The following is a 26097-nucleotide window of genomic DNA, read 5'->3' as shown; positions in this document are numbered from 1 at the left end:
GTCTCCGCTTGGGTTATCTGATTAGATTGACATAGTAACTCAAGTTCAAGTAAGGGACTGGGACCTTACATTTCAATACCCCAACTCCTTCCCCCCCTCCCAATAAACCACATTATGGCTTAATGGGATCCTTAAACCTAATCACAGATAGGAAAAGTAGTAACCACCATCACCACCACTGCATCCGCCATCAGCATTGCCATCTCCAGTTGCTCCTCCACTTGCTCAAGGCTGAAAGCAGAGGGCTAAGTAGTATATAGGTAGTCCTCAACTTACAACTATTCATTTAGTGACCAATTCAAGTTAAAACAGCAATGAAAAAAGGGACGTATGACAGTTTTTCAGACTTACAAACATCGTAGCATCTCCATAGTCATGTGATCGAAATTCAGACACTTGGCAACTGGCATGTATTTATGGTGGTTGGGGTGTCCTGGGGTCATGTGATCACCTTCTGATAAGCAAAATAAATGGATAAGCCAGTTTCCCTTAACAACCGTGTTACTGCAATGATTTACCTAACAACAGTGGCGAGAAAGGTCATAAAATGGGGCAAAACTCACTTAACTACTATCTTGTTTAGCAACAGAAATTTTGTTGGAGTCAATTATAATTGTAAGTCGAGGAGTACCTCTAATGCAGGGGTGTTAAACTCAATTTCATTGAGGGCTGCATCAGCATTGTGGTTGCCCTTGGGGGTGTATGTGTGTGTGTCCAGGGTGGGTGCGGCCTACTGGATGGGTGTGGCCTAGTGGGTGGGTATGGCCAGCTCACATCATTTGTGTCAAGAGTGCCTGTGGGGGCCTGAGCAGGAGTGGGATAGATCTGAGGGTCTCTGGCAGAAGGGGGTAGGACCAGGGCAAGCGCCAAGGCATGATCCATTTCTTCATTCCTCACAAAGGGTGACACTTCCCCAGCATGCACCCAAGGGGCGGGGGCGACGTGGCAGGGGCTGATTCCTCGCTGTTTCCAGACGGCCTTGTGGAGCTAAGACTGAATGCGTTTCAACACAGATGGCCACCACAAAATTGTACATTGGCTCTCGGCTGGCCTGGTCCAGGGCCAAGGCAGCGGGGGCCGTTCCCTCACTGTTTCCAGGATGGCTTCGCAGGCCACATGAAATCACTTTGCGGGCCGCATCCGGCCCCCAGCCCTTGTGTTTGACATGTCTGGTCTAATCCGTATAAAAAGATTTAGTTGTAAATATATTTTTACATCAGTAAGATTTCCCTTAATTAAATATACATTCTTCATATTTTGTTACATCCACCACAGACCAGAAAATGTTGAAAACATTAACATTTGCATATAAATGCAGCCAAAGTCTCTATATTTTACCCAAAGAATCCCAATGTGCCATGCTGTAAGTTGAAATTGACACAAGTGCCATCCACCATTCTCTATAAAGGTAGTCTTCTACTTACAACAGTTCATTTAGTGTTTGTTCAAAGTTACAATGGCACTGAAAAAGTGAGTTATGTTTATCACACTTATAATCGTTGCAGCATCCCTGTGGTCATGTGATCAAAATTTGGATGCTTGGCAATTGGCATTGTATTTATGATGGTTGTAGTGTCCTGGGGTCATGTGATCACTTTTTGTAAGAAGGCATAGTCAATGGGGAAGCCACTTTCATTTAACAACTGTGTTACTAAACAGCTGTAGTAATTCACTTAACTGCAGCAAGAAAAATAGTAAAATGGGGCAAAACTCACTTAACAAATGTTTCATTTAGCAACAGAAATTTTTGGGCTCAATTTTGGTCGCTAAGTTGAGGACTACCTGTGCTACACAAGAGTAAACACATTTTATTTTGCCATACTGCGTAGAGCAAGAAACAGCAATCTAATATCCTTTGTTTAATATATGCTTAAAATATATGCCGTCCTTTGTCTAGTAAAGATCAGAATTCTGTTATATTATGAAAGTCAGAGAAGACACTGAGTTTTTTTTTTAAAAAAAATCCCATAGACAACTCCACTAAAAAAACCAACCCAAGCTACCCAGATTTTACCAAGTCCTCCACAATCAACATAACCCATGAAGCGATTTGAGGGACCATATATTTTTCCTCAAAGTAAGTTTTTTTTAAATATTATTTTCCTTCTCATGGTTAAAGAGGAAAGATAAGTTCTGGAAATTACAAATCATCCGGAAGCTGTAGATTTTGTAATAATATCCCAGCTGTTCTCCCCACATTTGTTCTTTTAGTACCGAATCTATGAGAAAAGAAATTATTCGGATACAATAACATATTTTGCAGGAAGGGTAGGGGAAGGTCCTCTTGCTGATTGCAGGAGAAGCCAAAACAGCAACCTCTCTTTGTACACTGGATTCTGTGTCTCAACCTGTGCATTTCAAGAAGTCTTTCAATGTGCTACAAAAGAGACTTCCGCTCTCTTATTGCTTGGCTGCTTTAGGTTGTGCCTGGGTGTTCTGCAGCAAGGCCAGCGTGTCTCGCTTCTCAATACGCCGCAAATGTTTCTTCTTTGCACGCTTCAGTTTTAAGGGATTTCGAATCTGAAAAGAAAAGGAGAAATATTGGTCTTATCTCATGTATACCTAAGACTTGAAAACTTTTTGAATAGCAATCAACCAAGCTAGAGGTTTCCAGAATGTTACTACTACTAGTTTACAAAATTCCACCAGAACAAAACACAGCTTTTCCATAGAAAAGAATGAGTATTAAACCTTTGTCAAAGGTGCCTAGATCAAAGGAAAGCAACAGATTAAACTCTACACACGGAAGAGGAGGCCAAACAAAATGTAGAAGTAGGATTGGCACATGCCTGCATCACCACAAACAAGCTCCTTCATCCACAAACTGTTATCTGGTAACGGATATTCCACCTGTCAAGGATAGAGGGAACCAACCCATCATCTCCACATTTTTCCTTTTTCTGAAACGTTCCGTACCCCAAATAGCTACTATAAGACATTGTAAATAAAAAGCATCTTTTCCCCTTTCTTCTAACTTTTTATGCAGAAAGCAGAGAAAAATCATTTAAATATATGAGACCCTTAATAAAAACGATAGCGATTTACAATCATGTTCATATGGTACAGATTGCCTATGAGGATCCATTTGTACTGCTGTATGACTTCCCATGTTTGTATGCCTCTGACTTTTCCTATGTTGCTAAATTGATGGTAATGATCTCCTAATAGTATGGAATTCTGAATGATCTTGGTAGTAAAGTATTAACAATGAAACATAGCTGTCTGCTTGGACTCTGGAACTAGCTTTCACACTTGGATCAGAGCCCGGATAATTGAAAGAAATGGCCAGGTGAACTCCAGTGACACACTTGCATTACCAGTTCAATTCAAGAGGCAGATGTTCTCTACAATGGATCTTATCAAATGCCTTTGAAGCTCCCCTATTCATGGCTTGGTCCAAATCCTAGCATGCATCTCACATGTTGGCTCATTCTCAAAAGGAATCTCTGTGGCAAAAATGTAGGAACTTGGTTCAAGCAGATTTACATGTAAAGTTAGCAAGTCATCTTTCCATTTAAACTCAGCCTAGGAGACGAACTTAACCTCCAGAATCCTATCCACCATCCTAATGCTTCAGGCTGGGAGAGAGAGAGCCAAAGTCCTTCAGTCATGGCTGCAAAAAACTAGCAACACATCAATATCTTGATCCCAAATCTATTTACATCTATGAAAATCTATTTACATACAACTATTGTACAATTTTACTTGTTTTGGATTGCCAGCGTCTCACATTGAGGCCCTTATGCTTTCCTTCCCCAAGAAAAATTAAACGCAGTTCCATTTCACCAAAGACTTCCCATTTGAGGCAACAGAGATATAAAATTTGTGTAGTTATTGGATCAATAATTCCGCCTCCAGTTTTCAAAATGCTCCTCCTTAATGGCAACGAAGAAGCATAACTTATTATATATTGCTATTGACTTAAATCATTATAATGTACTTCTACCAAATTAAGTAAAACATTAACTAATGATGAAATGCACTCCACTCTTCTTCAACCAAGGAAGGAAGTTTTCTTTCTGGATGAAAATAACTTGATCCAAAACTCACCACTTGCACAACCTCTGCTTTCCTCTCATTTTCTAGTCTTCTTTTTAAGTTATCCCTCCTTCGCTGTTTTTTCTCCTAAAGGGGGGGAAAAATCATGCATGCTATCTTATTTGTCCCAGCCCAAAAAATAAGACCAAACAATTCCAAAAAATACAGAATATAAATACTGATAGAAAAAACAGCATTTGCAAACAGCTTTATGAATCCAAAAGCTGACTTTATTAATGAATCTCAATATTAAGTAGCAAAATTATATAATACCAGAAAAAAGTTTTACTGAGTTGCTTATTACTTGAAAAGTTCTCACTCATCAAACTTTTACAGACAGATAAACTAGAATAAAAGTTGCTACTTTATGAGGCCCTCAGAGGTTTCTTTTAAGCAGAACATGATGTGACTTTAGAATCTATGTGTTGAGACCTTCACTGTAATGAACAGAACATTTGTGGGATTTATGTAAGACAAAGGTAGCTCAAATCAGCACTGATTTTTTTAGTAAAGAACTTGTAAATTAGCCCTAATGATTTTTTTATTTGAATTGATTGAATTGGGGGGGGGTCAGACTGGCACATGTCAGCAGCATCTGCGTAGTAACAATATCAAATACAAAAATTATGTCATGACATCTAATGCAAGTATCATTTACCCCATCTTTCCCCCATGGATGGCCATGTTGTATATTATGTGATTTTGTTTATGTGATAAATAAAACAAGCATGAAGCTCTGGTATTACATTTTCCCTCAGTCTTTCTTAATATATACGTATTGAAGCTCTATTAACATTCAATAACAAAGATATGCACAAATTCATATTCTGCTTTACAAAATAATGGCATCATCAAAGTTATGCATGTATGCCTGAATAAAAGGGTAGCAGTCCTATTTTAAAATTTTAATAGAAGAAATAAGTACAAAACTTGTAGATGCCTAATTCAAAATAGCTACAACATATCAATCTGCAGGACAAAGGCATATGCATTAGATATAGCAAGAATTTTGTTCACAATTCTTGTACAGTGTCAGAAAAGAGGGTGTGAGTTCAACAGACTTAGGACTAGTCCTTTCCTGCTAATTCAGTCCATAACTTAAATTAGAGTGACAAAAAATATTGGTCTCTGGGCAGAGATGCTTGGGGATACATTATAGTTACTTAATAATATTATGGATATATTGCTTCCAGAAATATGAGAGAAACATATTTTACTTACCTCACGCTCTCTTTGTTTTTGTTCCTTCAACTCCTGGGCAAAATCTTTGATTAGCTTCTTTTCCTGACGTATTTTCATTTTATGTTGCCAGGAAGTATGTAAAGGCTTGTCCTGGATCATGTGGGAAAACCTAGGGAGATGGGGAAATTTACATCCTCAGCTAAAAATAAGAGCTTAGCTTCAGCACTAGATGGTATCACCTTGTGAGACAGACATAGTGTGCCTTAATAAAGCCTTACTGAATAACTAATACTCAGATAGATGCAATACACTAAGCCATAAACTAAACAATACAACTAAACCAAACAATCTTAGTAATATTTAGTATATTGTGTGAAGCAAATCTATGATAAGAGTCCTGCGTACTCTTACTTGACAAGGAATTCGAAGTAAACAAAAGCTTACTTTCGCACATCAAAAACATTATCATAACAAATAAAAATGATATTAAAAACACCCTATGAATTTAATTTGGGTGTGCCACCAAAGGTTGGTTATTCAATATAAACTCTAAATGTACTCAGTTTGAACTGAGGATGAATATCAACGTTTTATTTTATTTTTGTAACATTTTAGTGTGCATGCCAAATAGATATGAAGTGCATAAAACAAACTCTTCTAGGAAAACTAACCAATACACAGTATTTCTGTTTAACAAAGCGGTATGAAATACACATAAACAGCAGCCCATTTCTCTTTAACTCAAAGCAGCTTTAAGATGTGTGGATTTCAACTCCCAGAATCCTTGCTGGGAAACTCTGGGAGTTGGAAGTCCACTAAAGTTGCTGATGTTGAGGAAACCCGCTCTTACTGCTCCCCAAGATGCTACGTCCGATCATCTGGCGACCAAGATCGCATTCTTACCGCTTTTTGCCGGGGTCTTTCCATACTCGCCCAGATTTAGGCTTTCCTTTGGGGATAGGTGGTGCCTCCTTCCGCTTCTTACCCAAAGCAGTTACTTGCAGCTTCCCAGATCCAGGTTCCACTAAGGCGATAGCCCCTTCCTCGTTTCCCAGCTGAAGTTGCTCACCCCGTTCCGCCTCTGGACACAGTCGGTCGGCTTGCAGCCGCTCCTCGGGGATAAGCGCTGCCATCTCCTGCCTTTCTGTCTCTTCGCTAGAGAGCAAACTTGTGCTCTCTCTGTCCCTCCTTCTCTCCCCCCTTCTCCCACCCCACGAGGAAGACTCCAGTAGGGCCCTTTCGGATGACGTCCCCACGAGGAAGACTCCAGTAGGGCCGTTTCGGATGACGTCCCATATGCGACGCACGTGGATGCGCAGATCTACGAACGAGATAGCGTTCTTTGTAGCAGTCCGCAGCGAATGCTGTGTTCATTGGAAGTTACGTAAGCTAGAGCTCTTCCTTGGCTAGAAAAGAGGGTAAGTTTCAATTGTTCTTGAATAGAACTTCCGGTATTCGCTGCTTGTTAGTGGAATCCATATGCGGGGCAAGAGTGCTTAAAAATCCAATACAATAGTCTTCGCAGTGTAATGCCCTGTAAGTATTTTGGAAATAGGAGGGCCAGAATTCTGAAAGGCATGCTGGTTGGTCATTCTGAGCTTTGTAGTAACGATACATCTGGAAAGCGTTTGGTCGGGGAAGTTCCATTAAAAATACCATTATATACTCAATGAAAGCTGATAGTTGAAAGTTTAAAACAATTGTCTAGAGTTAGAAGTATAAAGGGTTTTTGGTGATAAGGGTGTTGCTTATTCCCTCCCCCCCCTTTTTTTTGAAAGAAAAATATGGTGAAATATTTTTGGTGAACAGCTAATAATTGAACAGTGACAGTACGATCAAAGTTAATACATAGTATTGATTAAAATACATTAAAAGCAGATAGATCAATATAGTGGAACATAGAACGTAGTATTAATATAAGATTAAGTCAATCCTTTATTTTCTTCCTGGCATATATGATTTGGGCTGATCTCTCTTGAGACTTTTAAACTTTCACATTGTCCTTAATTTAATAGAGTTAAAACAGAATAGAAATTAAATCCACTTTTGCCATGAAACTAATGCATTCATCACCAACCTACCTGAAATTTAAACATATAGAATAAGAGAAGTTTCAGGCATTTCTTGAATGTTTAGATAGAAGAATACATATTTAATGGGCATTTAATATGGGCATTTAATATGATCTTTAATATGATCTTTGTATTTAGTGTATTTTATTTTCATTTGATTGAACTTAAAAGTCTGCTTTTAGCAATTACATTTTCCTTACTTGATTCCTAATTCCTAATTGAATTAGGAAAATACAATTGGGGGAAAAAAACCTTTTTGTTTGGTCAACTCTTAAACCAGGAATACCTAGTCATCCCTGAACCTCTCACTTCTGATTTTTGGCCGTGGAAGATAGTTGTGGAGAATCAGTATAAGCATATTAAAGACTTCAATCAATGATTGATGGCTTCAGCCATAGTTACTGTTGCATTTATATATATTTATATAATATATGCAAAACACTATTTTGAATAACATTAATACTATAAATGTCTAAGAAAAGGCAGTTCCTGTAGCTTTGGCCAAACTACTTTGAACTTAAAAGTTAAAATTTGAACTAATTCTTTTATTGACAGGAGCACTTGAGTATAACATTCCTTATTTGTTTTTAATAGGAAATTTGTCTTTGAATTCATTGGAATTTGCTATTTGTGTGAAAAAGCAAAGAATGTAAAATTTATTTTGAAAATTTGCCAAATCTGATCAAACTACAAGTATGATTATCCTGTTTTCTGTATCATACGTGAAAAACATGTGAACTTGTGAAAAGAAAATGAATTTGACATCATTTTGATATTCTATTCTAATATTTCAATCATTCAGTGCTTAAACGTAGCACAGAGAATAATGTGGCACAAAGAGTAATAAATTGATAATTGTATAAATTTGTATGGATCATTGTCCACATGAGATGCATGAATTTGTTACGTTGTTACATATTATGTCTTATTCCCTGGAATAAAGTTATTAAGATAACTAGAAGTATTGCTTAATTTACTTTTGATATTTTAACCCTATCTTTGTTTACATCAATCTAAAGTTGTCTTATATATTAAAAATAGAATATAAAATAATGCAATCAAAATAAAAACTGAAACTAAATTCCATACCATTACCATTTCCTTGAGAACCTTTAATCATGCTTCTGGTGAAGGGAATCTTCAGAAATGTATTTCTTATTGATTTCTTCTGGAGGCACATTGTTCCACTGATTAATTGTTCTAACTGTCAGGAAATTTCTTCTTAGTTCTAGGTTGCTTCTCTCCTTGATCTTGACCTGCCCTCAGGTGCTTTGGAGAATAGCTTGTCTCCCTCTTCTTTGTGGCAACCCCTGAGATATTGGAACACTGCTATCATGTCACCCCTAGTCCTTCTTTTCATTAAACTAGACATACCCAATTCCAGCAACCTTTATATGTTTCAGCCTCCAGTCCCGATCATCTTTGTTGCTCTTCTCTGCAAGTAATTGGTCATATTAACTAACAGGAGAGGCAGTTGCCTGAATGAGTCATTGAACAGCAAGTTATGATTTGTCAGAAATAAGATTGGTTTGGCATGATTTTTAACAAACCCTTGCTGGCTTCTAGTTATTTTGTTTCTAGATGTTTGCAGGTCTGTTTTTTTATGAGCTTTTCCAGCATCTTCCCAGGTATTAATGTTAGGCTGATTGGTCTATTTTCCAGGGTCTGTTTTTTCCCCCTTTTTGGAAAATGGGAAACACACCAGCTCTTACGATATGGTACAGCTATTCTTAGGTAACAACTGCCAACTCCTTCAGAACTCTGGAATGTAATCTGTCAGGTCCTGGTGATTTATATTCATCAAGATCAGACAGGTGTTATCTTATCATTTTCTTGCTTATTTTAATTTTTATTTCTAGTCTGTCTTTTGTGATTATGTTTTTGATAGGTTGGGCTATAGTTTCTTTTTATGTGAAGACTAATGTAAGGAATGAGTTAAGCAGCTCTGCTTTCTCTCTACTGCCTGTTACTTCCTTGCCATGTTCTCTCTTCAGTAGACTGTTTTCTTTACTTTTTTATTATTTATATGTTGAAACTTTTTTTATAATTATCTTTGACTTTTGTTGCAAATCTTTGTTCATTCTGAGCCTTTGCTTTCCTGACTTCATCTTTGCAGATTTGGGTTATCCGCTGATATTCTGCCTTGGTATGTTAACTTAATGATTGAGTTAACATAAGGTGCCTGTCTCATTCCATTAGAACTAATTTAATGGGCACTGGTTGCAATCTTGGGGTAGAGAAGCAGCAAATTTCTTCAGCATACTGAATGCTTTCATAAGTTGGTAAAACAGTATACTGTTAAAACAGTATACAGAACTTTGGGGTTTCTACAGCCTCAATCATCATACCCAATAGAAGATTTAAAATTGGCCTATAATTATTATAAAAAATCTTCTCTTTTCCACATATTTTCATATTCTTATATCTAACTCTTTTGAGCAGTTAGGAACATATTCCACATTCAGAGATATTGGTTGCCTGTCTTAATCATGATGCCTGAACTAGAGTAGCCAACTAGGAAGGGCAAGGATTAAACAAATGGATGACCGCCTCATCTCTATATATACCCTCTCAATGTCCTCAAAGGCTGCAAGCTATGTGAACTTGACAAGCAGTTGTCAAGTTACCTGATATATTCCAAACCTGGAATCCAATTTGAGGTAATCCTTGTTGACCTAGCTTGCAAATAAAGGTGAAAATTGCTTACAATTAATCTCTGAAAGTTCTAGCTCTTTCCCCTTTACATCTTGCTGGAGATGCTGTGCAGTGTGAAAAAAAGCATCAATAGCCTGTTCATCTATGGAGGCAAGTAAGCCCTGCATCTACTACCCTGGGTTAGGATTTCAAATGGGCTTAAAATAGGGTCCATTTTCTGTTCAATTTGATTCATTACAAGACTCCTTCATTACAAAGGAGTCTTTTATATATCTGCTCTTCTATATTTGAACTATTATGATTAATATAATTGGGATATTATTTTACTTAAAGCTGTCTCTATGAAGAAACAAGAGGATATGGATTGCCTTTCAAGATTTATTAGGTGTATTCTGTAACACTAGATTTCATCATATTGTGGATCTGCTGACTATAACAGGAATTATCAGAACATGCATAGAGAAAAAATTCCTCAGGAAATTTTTACCTGACATTTATTAGCACACTTACTCACACCACAGTATTTGGTTATGTAATCTGAATACAAAAAACCCAAACAAACACTGAATGTAATACAATTATTCAGGAATAGTATATAAAAATATAGGTCTCTATAGAGATCCCAATTCAAAAATGCCTGGGAGATTACTGTATACAGCATGTACAGAGCACCTGCTAGGAATTATCTTAAAGCAAGTGTATCTTTTGCTGTGTTCTGCTGCTGCCCTCCATAACTGATACATAAGCCTGGGTAAAGATTATTTAATTTACAGTATTCCCAGTGAATGCTACAAGTGCAAGCACATGTTCCATAAATCATGTTTTTCTTTTCAGAGCTGTATATCTGAATAATCCTAATAAGGGATTAGAAAATTGACTTACATTAAGTACAAGAAATATTTCTGATAATTATACAAATGTTAACATACATTCTCCAAAGTAGTATTAATGCAACTGTTAAGAATAGTTATTTCAATGCAAATATCAATGAGAACATGGCAAGTCATATTTACATAGTTTAGAAAACTAAAGGCACTTGTTTCCATTACAAGAAGCACCCATTACTATGTTAAAAAATGAACAGTAGAAATGGAGGCATTCACAATATTTACTCAAGCACTATATCCCAGTCACTCTGGGACCTGTCTTATTATGAAAGAGGCCTACACAACCCCCCTAAAATTCATGATGATTTTGAGTTGAAGTACAGATTGCTTGGTGAAATGGCTCTTCGTTTCACAGCTTTACAGGAAAAGCTGTAAACATAATAAGGTCATTTTACTTGCATTAAAATACTTGCAATAGATGTCATGAGATCTAGGAGGTAAAGGATGCAATCCAGAGGTGTAAGAGGCAACTCAGTCCAAATATTATGTGTGAAAGAAAGGGTGTAAACAGCCCTTCCCTAATCTTTCACAGAACATGGTAGATACAGATAGTAGCCTGCTCAGTCTGGTAAGATTCTGTCTATAAGTATGAAATACTAAAGAACTCAGTTTGGAAGAATTACCATGTGTCATTCTTAGTTTTTAGCCCTGGCATTACCTTTGTATATATCAACTGTGAAATTTAAACATGGGCAGACACAAAAGTTTCTCTAAAACTGAATTAAATTAAAAAGTAAGCATTTCATATGGAAATAGCTTGTGAAGACAAAACAACCAAGTCTTTGTGAAACAGCAGAAAAATTCATCTGATCAAAAGAGACATTATCAATCTGAGTGGTTATATTGGATCTGTGGGCCAGTTAATGTATTCATGAGGATGAAATACTAAACCTTTGCTACAGAAAGTGGGGCAAGAGAAGTCTTTAGGCAATTCCTTTTTTGCTGAATGCCTAAATTGGCCCATAATCATTTGTTTCTTTTGCCTATGGAAATAATTCTGTATGACATCACAGTGTGGTAACGGTTTAAGAAATTCAATTCAAGCTCCTGATAGGTTGCTTCAGTGCCATGTATTGAATGATTCCTCCTTTGGCAGGGGTTGTCTTTTTTCCTCAAGGCAACACATCACTGCTAATTACTTGGTAACATATTGCCCATTCTCTTTTATTATCTTTAATAAACTAAAGCAGTGATGGCGAACCTATGGCACGGGTGTCAGAAGCGGCACTCGGAGCCCTCTGTGTGGGCACACATGCCGTTGCCCCAGCCTTGCCTCTGCCCGTGACCCCTCCTCACCAGCAGCCCCCCTGGAGGAGAGTCACCCCCAAGTGTGGCCCATGCGTAGCAGCACAGCCAAGGACATGACAGCCAGGCAGCGTAGACAAGACTCTGCCCTCACGCCCCATTGCGCACAGTTGATGCTGCGGGGCGTGGGCATGGCCATTGTGCTGCTGGGCTGCCTGGGTGATCTGCGGCGGGCCCTGGAGGCGGTGAGTGGCCCTGTGGGCATGCAGGTGGGGCAGAGTGGGGGTGGGACATGGGCAGGGCAGGGGCAGATTTTGGGCACTCAGTCTCTAAAAGGTTCGCCATCACTGAACTAAAGTAAAACTAAACCCCAGGGCAACAAAAATAAATTAACTTAGCAGAACATCTCTCTCTCCTTTCAGTACAAACACTAACCACTTTTCTGACTCCTAATCAGTGCCTTTCATTATAGTACAGTTCAGTGCTGATTGGAAACCTTTATTGACCTTTTGTGTGAAACTAAAAAAAATATATGAAATTACGATACATTGTTTTGATGATTAGAAAGTAGTTATAAAAATGTAAACAGTGTTGTAACTATAGGGTAAAAGCTTAATGTGCATATATAGCATATATAGCTGATGTAAAAAAAATCAGAAATTATATTTTTCGGTGTTTTTTTCTGTTCTTATTTCTTTTCTTTCTTCCTTTTTATTCTAATATTAGTTCTCAATAGTTTCTGTCATCTTAAAATTTTAATAGTTATTTATAAAAAAGAAAAATGTTGAAAAAACTCAGAAAGCCTGCTTGGCGAAATCTGTCTCTCATACAAACACACAGATGAAAATATACAAATTTTAGGCGATTCCAAACAAATGGCATTGCCGGGGGGGGGGGAAGGGGAGGAGGGGAGATCACTTGCAGATTATCTGTCTCTTCTTCATGAAGACCTCAAAAAGTTACAAATGAAAGGGAATGATGGTAGAGCTATGATAAAATCTACACTGAGAACCCCTAGCACATATCAAGATTGGTGCTTGTCAGGCTAAGTTGATGAAACTACAGAGGATATTTCATAATGCAGGGAGTGTAACAGGCCTTGTATTTGGGACAGTCCTGTGGCTTTCCTAGGGTATATAGGAGAAGTTCATAATAAACAAATACAAAACTTGTTCTCCATTTCTAGATGGAGACAGGTCTTTGGGATTTAGCAAGGGAAGGGAAGCTTTACTGAAAAAGTCAAGAGATGGTAGGAAGCTCACACTAGCTTAAGCCAGGGAAGTCGCTAGAGTAAATATTCAGCATGGTGCGACAGGAGAAGAGAAACCACTTGTCTTCATGATGTCTGGAAAACATACACAATAAAGATTAATCTAGCAAATATACAGGCTTTTAACCACTTAATTGCTCAAGAATAAGGTTCATTTTTCTGCATAATAATTCCCAAAATAGTAGAATCAAAACGCCTGGAGAACACTTGGGAATCTCTAAATATTAACAGAAGGAGGTTCAGGATTTGAGAGTGCTCAGGTCCTGAAAACCAGAAGGAAGCTCTGGTGCACCTTTTCCAACTAACAAATTTTATTACAGGGCATAAGCTTTCATGAGCTGTGGCTTACTTCATCATGTATATAGAGTGATGTGGATTTAATAATATTTGTTAGATGGGAAAGATACTATCAAACTCTTACGTTGGTTTTTTTTTTTTTTTTTTTGCTACTATGGATTATACAGAATTCCAACAGAGTTGGAAGGGACCTTGGAGGTCTTCTAGTCCAAAATCTCTGCTCAATCAGGAAACCCTATACCAGTGTTTCTCAACCTTGACAATTTTAAGGCATGTGGACTTCAACTCCCAGAATTCCACAGCCAGCAATGCTGGCTGTGGAATTCTGGGAGTTGAAGTCCACATGCCTTAAAATTGTCAAGGTTGAGAAACACTGCCCTATACCATTTCAGTCACATGGCTCTCCAACCTCTTCTTAATAACTCCAGTGTTAGAGCACCCACATCTTCTGGAGGCAATTTGTTGCACTGATTAATCATTCTCACTGTCAGGAATTTTTTTCCTTCGTTTTTAGATTGGATCTCTCCTTGATAACACAGATTATCTAGCTCCTTGATTAACATGGCTCTCCTTTATAGCCCTCAAAGCTCCTGGTTTAAGACTACATTTGCTACATCAGTAACCCAGACAAAAGTAAAATAGACAAGCTAGTTGGGTTTTTATCCTCACCATTGGTTGATAGGTCTGTTGCTTTTGAATCTTGAGCCTGATCACAGCCATGACAGCTAAGAATACTTCAAGAAGCACAAAGATGATGAACACAGAGTTCAGGCCATACAATATAATCTGTGGGGAAAATCACATACAATTGTGCTGATCATTACCACTCTACCTGACTGTAAATTCCTCTGTTATATAAACCATAGAATTGAAAACATTATCATTATAGTTGTTTGGGACTACAGGAAATCATATATCAGTGAAGTGAAAAACAATTAACTAAAAATCCAAATATTACTCAATTATTTACTTTTTTAATTTAGTTACACTTAATATAATCTTAGTTTAATTTGGTGTATGTTGATAACTTGGGGCTTATTTGCTCTTTTTGTACCACGTCACTCAGGAGTACTGCCTGAGCTCCTCTGAAATAAAAAGCGGGGTACAGGTGAAGGCTACAGGAGTCACCTACTGTGATCCTCAGTCAGGAAGCCTGAGGGGATGGGCTTTTGCTTGCCTCAGCTTCATCCTTCCCATGCAAGACAAGACCTTTTTCAGACTTTTGCCTAGGGTGCCACCTTCCTTGAGTATCCAAGGTGGGCATGGAATAAAATGGCTTCATTCACCCAGGTCTTATCTTTCCCTTGCAAAGAAAGGCAGGGTTCCTTCTTTTTCTCCAAAGTGGCCTGGTGACCACAATAGGCTTCTTTGCTTTTCCAGGGTTTTTAGTTTCTTTTGATTTTACGTCTTCCTTATATTTCTAGCTTTCCCATTTTATTCTGGCTACAAAACTATGGAGCAATTTTTTATGATGAAGACTGAAGAAACAGTAAACAATCAGGATGCACCTCCCTCCTTTCAAATGAGATCTTTTCTTTAAGCTAGTGACTGAACAGTGCAGGCAGCACTGTTGCATAGATCTTCAACATAATTATTCTTCCAGACTGATCTGACAGCAAAACAGTGCTTTCTTATAATAGTTTCTGTGTTGTTATACTATAATGTAATAAGAAAATTGACACATTAATTCAGTTTTTAATCACCCTGCTAGACATATTCCAGGTGACAAGCTGCTCTTTCTGCTTGTCAGAAACCTCACTACCATCTGAAGTAGACCTGACTTTAATAGGCAGCAGAAGTCAGCACCTCTTCCATTAATCTCTGTCCCATTTGACAGCCTCAAATATATTCTTCAACCAGCTTAATTATTGCCTACCATTCAAAATAACATCATTGTAATGGAACTATTGCTACATAGATGGGCTTTCCACCAACATAGATACATTTTTAAAAAATCTGTGTTGACATAGCTGCTCAACTTAATTTAGAACAGTGGTTCTCAACGTTTGTGTGACGGCGACCCCCGTCACACAAACGTTCTGCGCATGCGCTGCGCTGCCGCATGGGGGCGGGGGCCGCCCCATGCGCAGCGTGCATGTGCGGGGCCGCCCCCTGAGGGGAAAAAATGGCGGATCGCCGCCTTTGGCGACCCCCGAAAAATGGTCGGTCAACCCCAAATGGGGTCGCGACCCATAGGTTGAGAACCGCTGATTTAGAAGCTGTAAAGTGGCTTCTTCAGATACACTTAGTATTTTATTTAAATTTAACATTTCAGTTGTTTCCTTTCAATTGTGTTACCAAAATGAGGAATTATTTGGCTTCCCTTCAATTTTATCCACACTGGATTTTTTGAGAACCCAAAATATAATGTAGCCAGTCAAATTCTAATGTTGCAGATATCAGTAAAGAAAACCCAGAGATGTTGTATATCACTAGATCCTTGCTTTTCCTAGCCCCTAGAAGTTCTCATAATCCTAAACCAGATGTTTATCATGTTTGAAAATAACAGATATGAAGATGGGCTGACTGTCTTGGTAGGACAATTGCCATGACTGACTTTTATGTCCTTTGAAGTGAGAGACACAGGCCTGTGATGTTGATCTGAATACGCAACGGTATGTATGAGATAAGGTTTCTAGCAGCAAACAAGCTTTATTTTATACATACATAAAAAATCCTATATGCCTTCAGTGATTCTAAAAAAGGGAAACACAAGTGAAGCAATCCTAAACCTTTTCTCACAGAAAATATCCAAGCATCTGGTTTCTTTAGAGATTAATTACGATGACTTCAAGTTTTCCTATTTATGGACCCACTATAAATACACATGTATTTCATTTTTTCAAATTGCAAAACTATTGATATTATTGCAGATGTTCTGGGCAATGGGTACATGAGCCAGAGAGCATTTTGTAATTCTAATGTATTTTTTTTGTGTGTGTGTTAAAGTACATGCACAGTTATGCTCATAAAAATTACTGCTACATTCAGGGAGATGATACGCAGGGAAGTGTTGAAAAGAAATGCTAAGATGGAAAGGCTGAATAGATCAAAATTCAAGAAATTATTTCATGAGTTTCTCAATCAATATAGAAAGAATACAGTAATTGGATTTTGACACTACACTTAGAAATAACACTACACTTAGAAATAATGTTTAATTTTGACTTAGCATCCTGTGTGAACTCAACCACTGTGAATTGTTAATACTAATTTATATCTTAGAATGTTGTGTGTATTTATTTGCAGTTTACTTGTCAAATCATGGTAAATCATTAAGGAAATCATGGCTTAATGTAATATGTTAACTCAGTCAATGTGTTTGTTTCCATTTAAAAATATCAGAGTAGCACAATTTAATTATAGTTCTGCAAGTGACAGAAAAAAGTACAAAACAAAACAAAATAAAGCCCATAATGGAGAACAGGGCTCATATCTATACTAAATTTAGACTAGTTGAACAGTCTTTTAAGGTCTGAATCTTACTATGTCAGAATCATTTCAGTTGCAGCTACGAACACATGAAGGGAGGTCAGGAATTTACCTGATGATAATTTCGGCAGTAGTGACTGGGGTGCGAGTCACATGGGTTTCCTTCTTTAACAGTTTGTGCAATCTCAATACCATGTAGGACTATTGCAATCAATCCAGCTATACAAAATATCAAGTTGGCAAAGAAAGCAGATTTCACCTACATCAATATATTAGATAAATGTTAGTTGTTATACATCTTGTGTAACTCTTAGAAGCATCTGTCGATATAGTACTAAAATTATTCTTGTCATGACCTTTAACCAGGCAAAATGGTGCATCATAGGGCAACAATTTTTGATTGGGCTAACTTACAGAATGAATCCAAAATATAGGACTCATGTCTCACGAATGAAATTTGAGAATGTTGTGGCTGCTTCAGTGCTACTGGCTGCTGCTGTACTGATGAGCTGCTGCTCCAGTCGCATGATCTTCATTTTCAATATTCTGTGACAGTTTCCCAGCCAGACTTGCAACCCTTTGCTCCCTTCCCCTCCTCTGGCAGCAGCCATTTACCTGTCTGCTGGTATGGGAAAGGGGAAGGAGCTGTTGGGATTCCTCATCAGCCAGTGGACCTGGCAGCTGAATCAGAGGAATTAGAGGAGGAGGGGCCTGGAGTGACATCAGAATCAGAGGAAGGCTCTGAGGAGCTTCCAAACTTACAGTCTGAGGAGGAGCCTGGCCCCTCTACTCGCACTCAGGCTGAGACACAGCTGTGCTGGGAGGCTGAGTTGGACAGTGATGACTCACAGCTGGAAGATATCCAGGATGCATGTAAATGCCAGCAAGAAAAGAGAGTCGGACAGAGGAATGCAATGGGGCGGCTCCAAAGGCAAAGGAGAAGGCACACCTTGGCTGCATAATAAAAGGGAAGGTGTGGGAGATGCTGGTTGCTGAAGGCAACCATTTGTATTAAGAAATCAAGTTTCAGTGTACTGTGTTTTGTTTGCTTTGGACATTTATTCAGGTCTGTAAATAATAAAAGGAGTTTTTTCCTGTGATTCCAGCCTGCTTGTTGGAAGAGAAGTTTCTCCTTGTGAGCTTAACAAGGACTCACAAAGGCTGGGACAGAACAGGAACAAGGAGGAAGGATCCCCCCCACACCTTTCTCAGCCCACCCACTTGCATTTCTCCTGACCTGAGCTGCCCCAACATCTTCCATAACCCACGCCACCCCTTTCCCTCCCACACCTGGTATCTGGCTATTTTTCTCTGTATATTGCCTCTTAAAAGCTAAAATAGTGAAATGATAGCATGTCAGTAATTCTGCAACCTGGTTTCTACTAATAGGAAGAAATTATACCATCCATGAGCTCATTGGAGCAATCATAATTTAATCCCTATCCCAGAGACCTGGATCAACCCAAACAGCAGCTGATTACTGGGCTGCAAGGGTGGATGGGAGCAGCATGGTGAAGTAGTGAAACCAGCTCTCTCTACTATTTCACAGCCCAATTCTCCTCAGTGCTTGTTAGCAGTCAGAAAGGATGCCAATGATCAGCTGATATCAGTTGACAGATTCCTTTTGAATGCATCCATGCGAGGCATTTGTGAGCAAGTTTTAAAAGCTGGTTAATCATTGTCAAAAATTTCCTCCTCCTCCTCCTCCTCCTCCTCCTCCTCCTCCTCCTCCTCCCACCTTCAAGAGAGTGATTTGGTGAGAGCAAAATCCACCAATTTGTCATAGATAAAGAGAGCACAATTTGCTAGTTTTGTATCTCTGCAGGGTGACGTTTTGGAGATAGCAAATTTTATACCAGCATAATTTTCTGCCAGTTCAAGAATTGATGGAAAATACTTTAATTTGGCCATGAGAAATGGCTCTGTACTTTGCTTATAAACTCCAAATTACACTACCTATAGTTTCTTTATTATCTATTGTGAGCACTTTTGTCTTGCTTCCATGATATAAACCTCCTTCTCTTTTTCCTATACATTAGTATAATTCAGCAATTTTTTGTTCAAGTAGTGAAATTTACCTTGGCCACCATTCTATGGTAGCTTTACCTGAGCGAGGAAAAACAAAGCCAGACTGATAAATCTGGGGATATACTTACTAGTTGAACAGATTGTCTTTTCTCAACTTCTACCAACAAAGACCCAGTGATCAAGAGCTACAGAAGCAAAGAAAAACAAATAGCAGGTATGAGGGCAAGCCTATTTTACATTGTAGAACCAGTGCTCCTAGAATCAAACTAAACATTTATTAATTAAATTTACATCCCTCTTCCTTACTCAAGCATTAAGAATTGAAGGCAACTAAAAGATGAGAAAAAGCCTATTCCAGTTTCCCTTAGGAGTAGGTTAAGGCATGCCAGTTGAATTTGCTCAGAAACTTAATATGCTCAGAAACTTAAAAAGTCTTCTATGTGAAAAAAAAGTATCCCTTAACCTGATGTCTTTGGCTTGCATTGGATTTTAACTTCACTATTTTCTAACCAACACTGATATTATGAGAACTGAATTCAAAGATATCTGGAAAGCACCAAGTTGGGGGGGGGGAAAGGTGTCAGGAAAGGTTTGTGCTGAACAAACATATTGCCTACTTGGGGAAGGGGGTTTGCTAGATCTCTCCCTGATTCTGAAACTATATAGAACCCTACAGAAGCTTCTATAGACTGAAGATGGGTAAACCTTTGTGCCTCTCAAAAAGTTTGCTTACCAGGATTCCAATCCAGAAGTAAGTGCCACTTTGCACAGTGATACTGAAGCTTTTTTGAGCTGCTGTCAGGGCAATGCCAAAGCTCACGTGCGTAACCCCAAAAGCAATCTGCATGATCTGAAGGAAAAAAGAAAAAGGGTGCAAGCGATGTATTTAGGTATCTAAAGCATCAACATCACCATTTAACAGACCCAAGGTGTATTTTGTACTATGCGATCCCCAATATGTCAAAAGTTTTAATGAGAAATATCCTACAAAATCAAGTTTTTCCTCTATTAGAAAGAGTATTTTGGATAAGACAGCAATATTAAACAATGGGGAGTGGGGGCAGACGAAAATCAACTCAGAATTATAAATAAAATCACTGCCATCATTTCAACTAAATGGTGAATTTAAATATGTTCTTGGGATTTCAGCATAGATTCAAGATTATTTGCAGGGGCTCAGCTGGAGAGAGATCATCCAGTGCCCTCCTTGTGCTGCCCCCTCCTCCTTTGGCTTTCCTTTTTTAAAATATAATCCTCACTTTTTAAAAAAGAAACATAGAGTGGACTTTGAGCATTGGTTAAGGAAAAACCAAGCCATTAAGAGGTGTCTTGCAATACTAATTTTTTTAGGCATGCCATACTAAAAAGTAGGAGTTTGTCTTCAATGCTGTCCAAAACCAAAAAAATTTCTAGGTTTGTGAAGAATCCAAGGTTATTCTTCTATACTGTATCTGGTTACCAACAATCCCAATAGAAGTAATACAGTAGCAAAACTATCTGCTAAAAGCATATTAAAACAAAAATAGCTGTAATATCTTTGGAGCACGAGCTTCTTATTTAGGGATTAGGCAAAAAATGTGGATGGTAGCAGTCCAGGTAATAAGTTCTACTACAATAGAATTCAGGAATGGATAGAGGAAGGATTAAACCATGCTCTCCCTCTACATACGGAACTAAAATTTAGTGTACCTTTCAGACACTAGCATAATTATTTAAAAATGAAAAGAGTCTGTGATTCTACTTATAATTCCATTTGTTAAAAAGTCTTCCTTGAACGGTGTTGAGGATCTGAATTGTCTCACCCAGAGAAATGTGGAGGACTTCACAGAATTTGGGCTTAGTTGGACAAATCTAGAGGACCTTACCCCAATCACATTGAGCAGAGTATTCTTGATCTTTTTGTTATGGGTTAGTACAAACTGAGATGCCCCGGAAGCAGAGTCAACCACTCTGACGGTAGCTGCCGGTGTTGGCACAGAGCCTGTCTGTGGGACTGTTTGAGTGATGATCCTCACATTTCCATGCTCTGTCACAGTGCTGGCCATTTCTGAAGAAAACAAAATGCATAATTACCAAGAGCCAAAATGAATGTGTTCCAGTTTATAAGAATCCGGGTGAACCCATATTTAAAATGAATCTGACCAATTCAAAAAATAGTGGAATTGTTTTCCCATTATATTTGATACATCATACTACTTTCTAGCCTGGTGCCTTAACCACTAGAACAAACTGGCTCAGATTCCAATCAATTAGTATTCCAGGAATTTTTTCACCAATACTGTTACCAAGCCTAATATCCTCCCATCCTATCTCTGTTGGTTTGATTTCTATTTCCAAGAATTTTACACTCATTAAATACACTGTTGTTGGTTTTAGCCCATTTATCTAACTTTACCCAGATCATTTTCAGTTTTTCTCAGAGGGGGTATATTAATTTTTGTATCATTTACAAATGTGGTAAGCATTTCTGCTACCTATTTACCAAAGTCATTAACAGAGTGAAGAAGAGTGGTAGGTAGAGGGCTGAACTGGCATCCAACTTAATAAGCCACTTCAGTTTTGCCACCAAGAGTCTACCTAAACAAAGAAACGGTAACTTCATTAAACCATAGTAGCAAGTTCCATATCTGATCACAAGATGATTACTTTTAGGAGTGATTGGCGCTTCCAATCAAAGGTTTTATTGTACAATTTCTTACTGCATTCATAGGAAACCAAAGGGTTTCCATATTTCATTATTTTTCATGTGTAATTGACCCACCTCATTCATGTCATCGTTCAGAAAACCCTCCATCTGGAAGCTTTTTAGCAGTTAAGAGAACTACAGTGTATTTCCTGGCCCTCTTATTGATGATAAAGCAAAACAAGTTTTTAGAAAGAACATTTTCTATTTCTTCCTCTTTAGGAATTGATTTCACCATCTCCACAGACATTTCATGTTTCATTTTTGGCATTAAAGAAAAACACTCCAGTCAACCTGTTCATCATGTATGTGAGTTGCTTAATTCATGATCAAAGGCCTGGAGACTAAAACATATGAAGAACGGCTGCAGAATTTGGGTTTGGCCTAGTCTAAAGAAAAGATGAAATAGGGGTGACGTGATAGCAGTATTCCAGTATTTGAGGGGCTGCCACAAAAAAGAGGGGGTCAAATTATTCTCCAAGGCACCAGAGGGCAAGACAAGAAACAATGGTTGGAAACTGACCAAAGAGAGAAACAACCTGGAATTAAGGAGAAACTTCCTAACAGTAAGGACAGTTAACCAGTGGAGCAGCTTGCCTTCAAAAGTCGTGGGCACTCCATCACTGGAGGTTTTTAAGAAGAGACTAGACAGTCACTTATCTAAAATTGTATAGATTCTTCTGCTTGAGCAGGGGGCTGGACTAGAAAACCTCCAAGGTCCCCTTCCAGCTCTAGTCTAGTCTAGTCCAGTCCAACTGAAAGGAAATGAAAATGGCAGCATATAACTGGAAATGTTGCAGAACCACAGAGTTGACCTGGAACAGATGAGATTAACACAAAGAGCAACTACATTAATGGACTTTTCAAAGCAAATAGCAAGGCCCAATCCAGATGGTTAGCCTGTGTATGGGGATAGAGGACCACACCAATGCTCCAAAGCGGAGTCGATCTGTACAACCGCTATTTACTTTTTAAAAGCCAATCACATCTGCGGATGGGATCTCAACTACCTTGGCTCTCCCAAAGCACAACTACTGAGGCCAGATTTTTAATAATCAATTTACGAACAACACTGCTGCAAAAGTCCACCTTTGAGGACCAATTGCCAAATTAATGAAATTCCAGTCTAGACACTAGTGTGCAGAACGCGGAACCCTTTCCTGTCCAACTTCGATCCCAATACCACGGGGGAGGAGGGGGGTGTCTGCGTTTGCTGTCTCCTCTGAAGACGAGGACAGCTGAAATCCGTACTCTTCCTCCACTACACTGCTGCTAATAAAAATCCAGTCAAGTAGATCATAACTGAATGTTAGATCCGTGCTCTGACTTGGCTTCGCCCGTAGGAAGCAACGCGGCTCTCTGATTCCCCCGCGTCGTTTCTTGGTTTTACCACGCCCGCTCCTTCCGCCCACGGAAAAACATAACGCCGGTCCAGAAGTAGCCGGGAAGATGCTCACCCGCCAGAGAGTCGCTTCTTCCCTTCTCTAAGCTTGCAGTTCTTGCTCGGCAGCTGCCGCAGGAAGAAAGCTCTTTCGTTCCCCGCGTCAGCTTCCCTCTCCCGAGGCCAGGCAACTGCGGGCGGTACCCCTCGATGACAGTTTCGCTCGCATCGCTTTTCCGGGAAAAGGAAACGGAACGGAGGCCAGCAGGGGCGGCGAAACGCCGAATCTCGGGTTTGCGCGCGCGTATTGGCTCCCGAAAGCGGCTACTTTTGGGGGGGGGGGCATTTCTCGGAATGGTTACTAATGTAGCGTCGCCAAAGATTGTGACGAGAAGGAGGAGGAGAATGCGAACGCCAGCTGCTCCGATCGAGAAATGACTTTATTCGTAATAAAAGTTTATGTGATACTTTATGGAAATGTTGCTTTAAAAACTTGGTGTATGTATTTATGTATGCATGCATGTATGTATGCATGCATGCACGCACGTAACTATTTTCTAATTTCCTAATTCTTAACCGCTCTGGGCAGTGTACAATATAATTAATATCCCAGAGATGCTGTTTTAGGAGGCAACTGGACTTTCTTGTTTTTCTTTGAAGACGTTTCGCTTCTTATCCAAGAAGCTTCTTCAGCTCTGACTGGATGGTGGGGAATGAAAGGAAGGATCACCACCATCCAGTCGGAGCTGAAGAAGCTTCTTGGATGAGAAAAACAAGAAAGTCCAGCTGTCTCCTGAAAAAAACACCTTTGGGACAACCAGGGCCTGGAGGACTGAGAATCTTCATAGACAATATAATTAATAAAATTAACATTAAACTCTGACTTAATTTAAGATTTAAAAGTTTTAAACTTACAAAAATAACATTACATTTCAAAAGGTGAGGAATTCCAAGATGGAGGATTAGCCGTTGTTAATGGGGGGGGGGGTAAGGAGTTGTTGTCCTGGGGTCAGCTAGCCCCATGGTTGTGTGGGTCTCTGTATCCCTCAAGCAGGGCCCTCCAGCCAAGTTTTGACCCCTTTGCGGAAGGCCAAGAGATGTCTCTAGACAGCTCCCCATGAGCCCTCCAAATGGTTGAATATTATCATGCTGAGCAATGGGGTAGCTGTAGGGCGGAGAGAGGGAGACTTGCCCAAGGATTTCCCAACAAGCTGCATTGCTAAACGAAGTTCTGCCTTCTAGTTCAAAAACATTTATTCACTTTGTAAACTATCACAATAATGTAAATCAATATTTCTCAATCTTGGCAGCTTTCAGAACCGCATTTGAAAACTGCCAAAGTTGAAAAATGCTGATCTAAGCGAGTCTAGGCTGCATGCAATATGTTAAAACAGTGAAATAAGTAGAAAACGACAAGCATCAACTACCGCCAATCTCTGTTTATCAGGGAAGGAAATAACAAGCACCAAGGAATAAAATCCAAAATCACTGTAGCGAAAGGCCTGCTGAAAAAGGCAGATTTTAAAGTCTTCTCTAAACAAAAAAAAAAAAGGCCGAAGCTATTTAGATTTTGGAGAGGATTCAATCACATAGACTAGTAGGGGAGGGGCCCACATACAAAGAGCCCATTTCCAAGGTCCACAAGATGACATGTTGTGAGGTTATGTGGAAATGGAAGATGGCGAAAGAGATGTTGCCTTGGGAAACAGCCCAAGTTCTCAGGCTGTAAAGGAGAGGCTGTAAAGGAGAGGGTGGGAGATTGTACTTTTAGACTTGCAAGATTCTGTTTATGTAGCTTTACAATAAATTAGAAGAGCTCATCTGATCAAATTTCCTGTCTGATCTACCTAGGAAAGCTGATACATATTAACCATAAGACCTGCAGTAAGTCTGATGTCCTAGATCAAGGGTAGGCAACCTTAGCTCTTTTATGACTCGTGAACTTCAACTCCCAGAATTCCTGAGCCAGCATCACGAGTCATAAAAGAGCCAAGGTTGCCTACCCCTGTCCTAGATCTAATCAGATGTAAGGTATCATTGAACAAGGCAGTCCTGCAGAGAACTAGGCCTTGAGCTTTGAAAGGCCTTAAACATTAATCAATAATGCAGTTATTCTGTACATACATTTAATATGAATTTATTTATTTTTATTAAAAGATTCACAGTCCCACCCTAGATGCTAGCCTTCTGCAACTTGGCATTCTCCAAATGTGGCAATTCCCAGCCAAAATGGTGAAAATGTTTATTATCTGGCAATTTGAGCTATTGAGGTCTGAAAAGATCTGGAGAATGTTCTGCTAAAGAAATTTGGAATAGGCATTTATTGAGAAGTAAATCCTGCTGTTTGTTTGTTTGTTTATTTGTATTCTACCTTTATTATATTTGCAAATAACTCAATGTGGCGAACATACCCAACATATCCTCCCTTCTCCTATTTTCCCCACAACAACAACCCTGTGAGGTAAATTGGGCTGAGAGACAATGACTGGCCCAATATCACCCAGCTGGTTTTCATGGCTAAGGCTCCCACTTTCTAGCCTGGTGCCTTAATCACAAGATCAAGCTGGCTTCCTAGTTGCTTGGAGAGTACTTTCTAACAATTGTTTAGGGAAATTCCAGATACATCTTTCATTGCACTGTTATGTAATTTTATGAGGAACTCAGATATTGCTCTCCTCCAGTGTTACAGTAAATATTGCATAAATATAACTTATGTTAGCCTAATATCCTTCCTTTTCTCTAACAGCCTAAGTGTCATGGTTCTGACAGATGAAACTCTTCAAAGAACTTTGGGGCATTGTTTACCTTAAAGAATCTTTATTAGAGAAGCATAGCGTCAACACTAACATAATCAAAGCCAAAAACTAAATTCCCCTCCCCTGAGCACATAGTATCAAAGCATAATTCCCTTCTCCAATTAACAATCA

General features: G+C 38.9%; 2 protein-coding genes across 2 annotated transcripts; both read right to left on the bottom strand.

Annotated features, from left to right (window-relative positions):
* Positions 1–1788: 1788 nt before the first annotated feature.
* On the bottom strand, positions 1789–6490 carry CCDC86 (coiled-coil domain containing 86). The gene is made up of 4 exons (XM_039344236.1): positions 6124–6490; positions 5260–5389; positions 4051–4125; positions 1789–2520 (listed from the first exon to the last, which is right to left on the bottom strand). Exons 1-4 carry the CDS (start codon positions 6351–6353, stop codon positions 2401–2403), a joined length of 555 nt encoding a protein of 184 aa, XP_039200170.1. The 5' UTR covers positions 6354–6490; the 3' UTR covers positions 1789–2400.
* Positions 6491–12793: 6303 nt separating this feature from the next.
* LOC120308318 (membrane-spanning 4-domains subfamily A member 8-like) lies at positions 12794–23585 on the bottom strand. The gene is made up of 7 exons (XM_039344235.1): positions 23247–23585; positions 20972–21153; positions 19840–19956; positions 19235–19291; positions 17191–17337; positions 14316–14432; positions 12794–13424 (listed from the first exon to the last, which is right to left on the bottom strand). The coding sequence occupies exons 2-7, from the start codon at positions 21149–21151 to the stop codon at positions 13416–13418; spliced, it is 627 nt and encodes a 208-aa protein (XP_039200169.1). The 5' UTR covers positions 21152–21153; positions 23247–23585; the 3' UTR covers positions 12794–13415.
* Positions 23586–26097: the final 2512 nt, after the last annotated feature.

The sequence above is a fragment of the Crotalus tigris genome, unplaced genomic scaffold (assembly GCF_016545835.1).
Source record: "Crotalus tigris isolate CLP2741 ecotype Arizona unplaced genomic scaffold, ASM1654583v1 scf7180000017899.1852299, whole genome shotgun sequence".
Lineage (NCBI taxonomy): Eukaryota > Metazoa > Chordata > Lepidosauria > Squamata > Viperidae > Crotalus > Crotalus tigris.
The sequence above is the reverse complement of the archived record's forward strand: the minus strand, read 5'-3'. Positions and strand labels throughout refer to the sequence as shown.

What these genes read in the sequence shown, in the direction of transcription:
- CCDC86 (XM_039344236.1), bottom strand. Translation starts at nt 6,353, where the DNA reads ATGGCAGCGCTTATCCCCGAGGAGCGGCTGCAAGCCGACCGACTGTGT. An exon ending in AAAGACCCCGGCAAAAAGCG is followed by an intron (nt 5,390 to 6,123) that starts GTAAGAATGCGA and finishes CCATCTCCCTAG; the next exon opens with GTTTTCCCACATGATCCAGG. An exon ending in AAGCAGAGGTTGTGCAAGTG is followed by an intron (nt 2,521 to 4,050) that starts GTGAGTTTTGGA and finishes TTTTCTTTTCAG; the next exon opens with ATTCGAAATCCCTTAAAACT.
- LOC120308318 (XM_039344235.1), bottom strand. Translation starts at nt 21,151, where the DNA reads ATGGCCAGCACTGTGACAGAGCATGGAAATGTGAGGATCATCACTCAA. An exon ending in ACTTCTGGATTGGAATCCTG is followed by an intron (nt 19,292 to 19,839) that starts GTAAGCAAACTT and finishes TTGCTTCTGTAG; the next exon opens with CTCTTGATCACTGGGTCTTT. An exon ending in ACTGCCGAAATTATCATCAG is followed by an intron (nt 14,433 to 17,190) that starts GTAAATTCCTGA and finishes TTTTCCCCACAG; the next exon opens with ATTATATTGTATGGCCTGAA.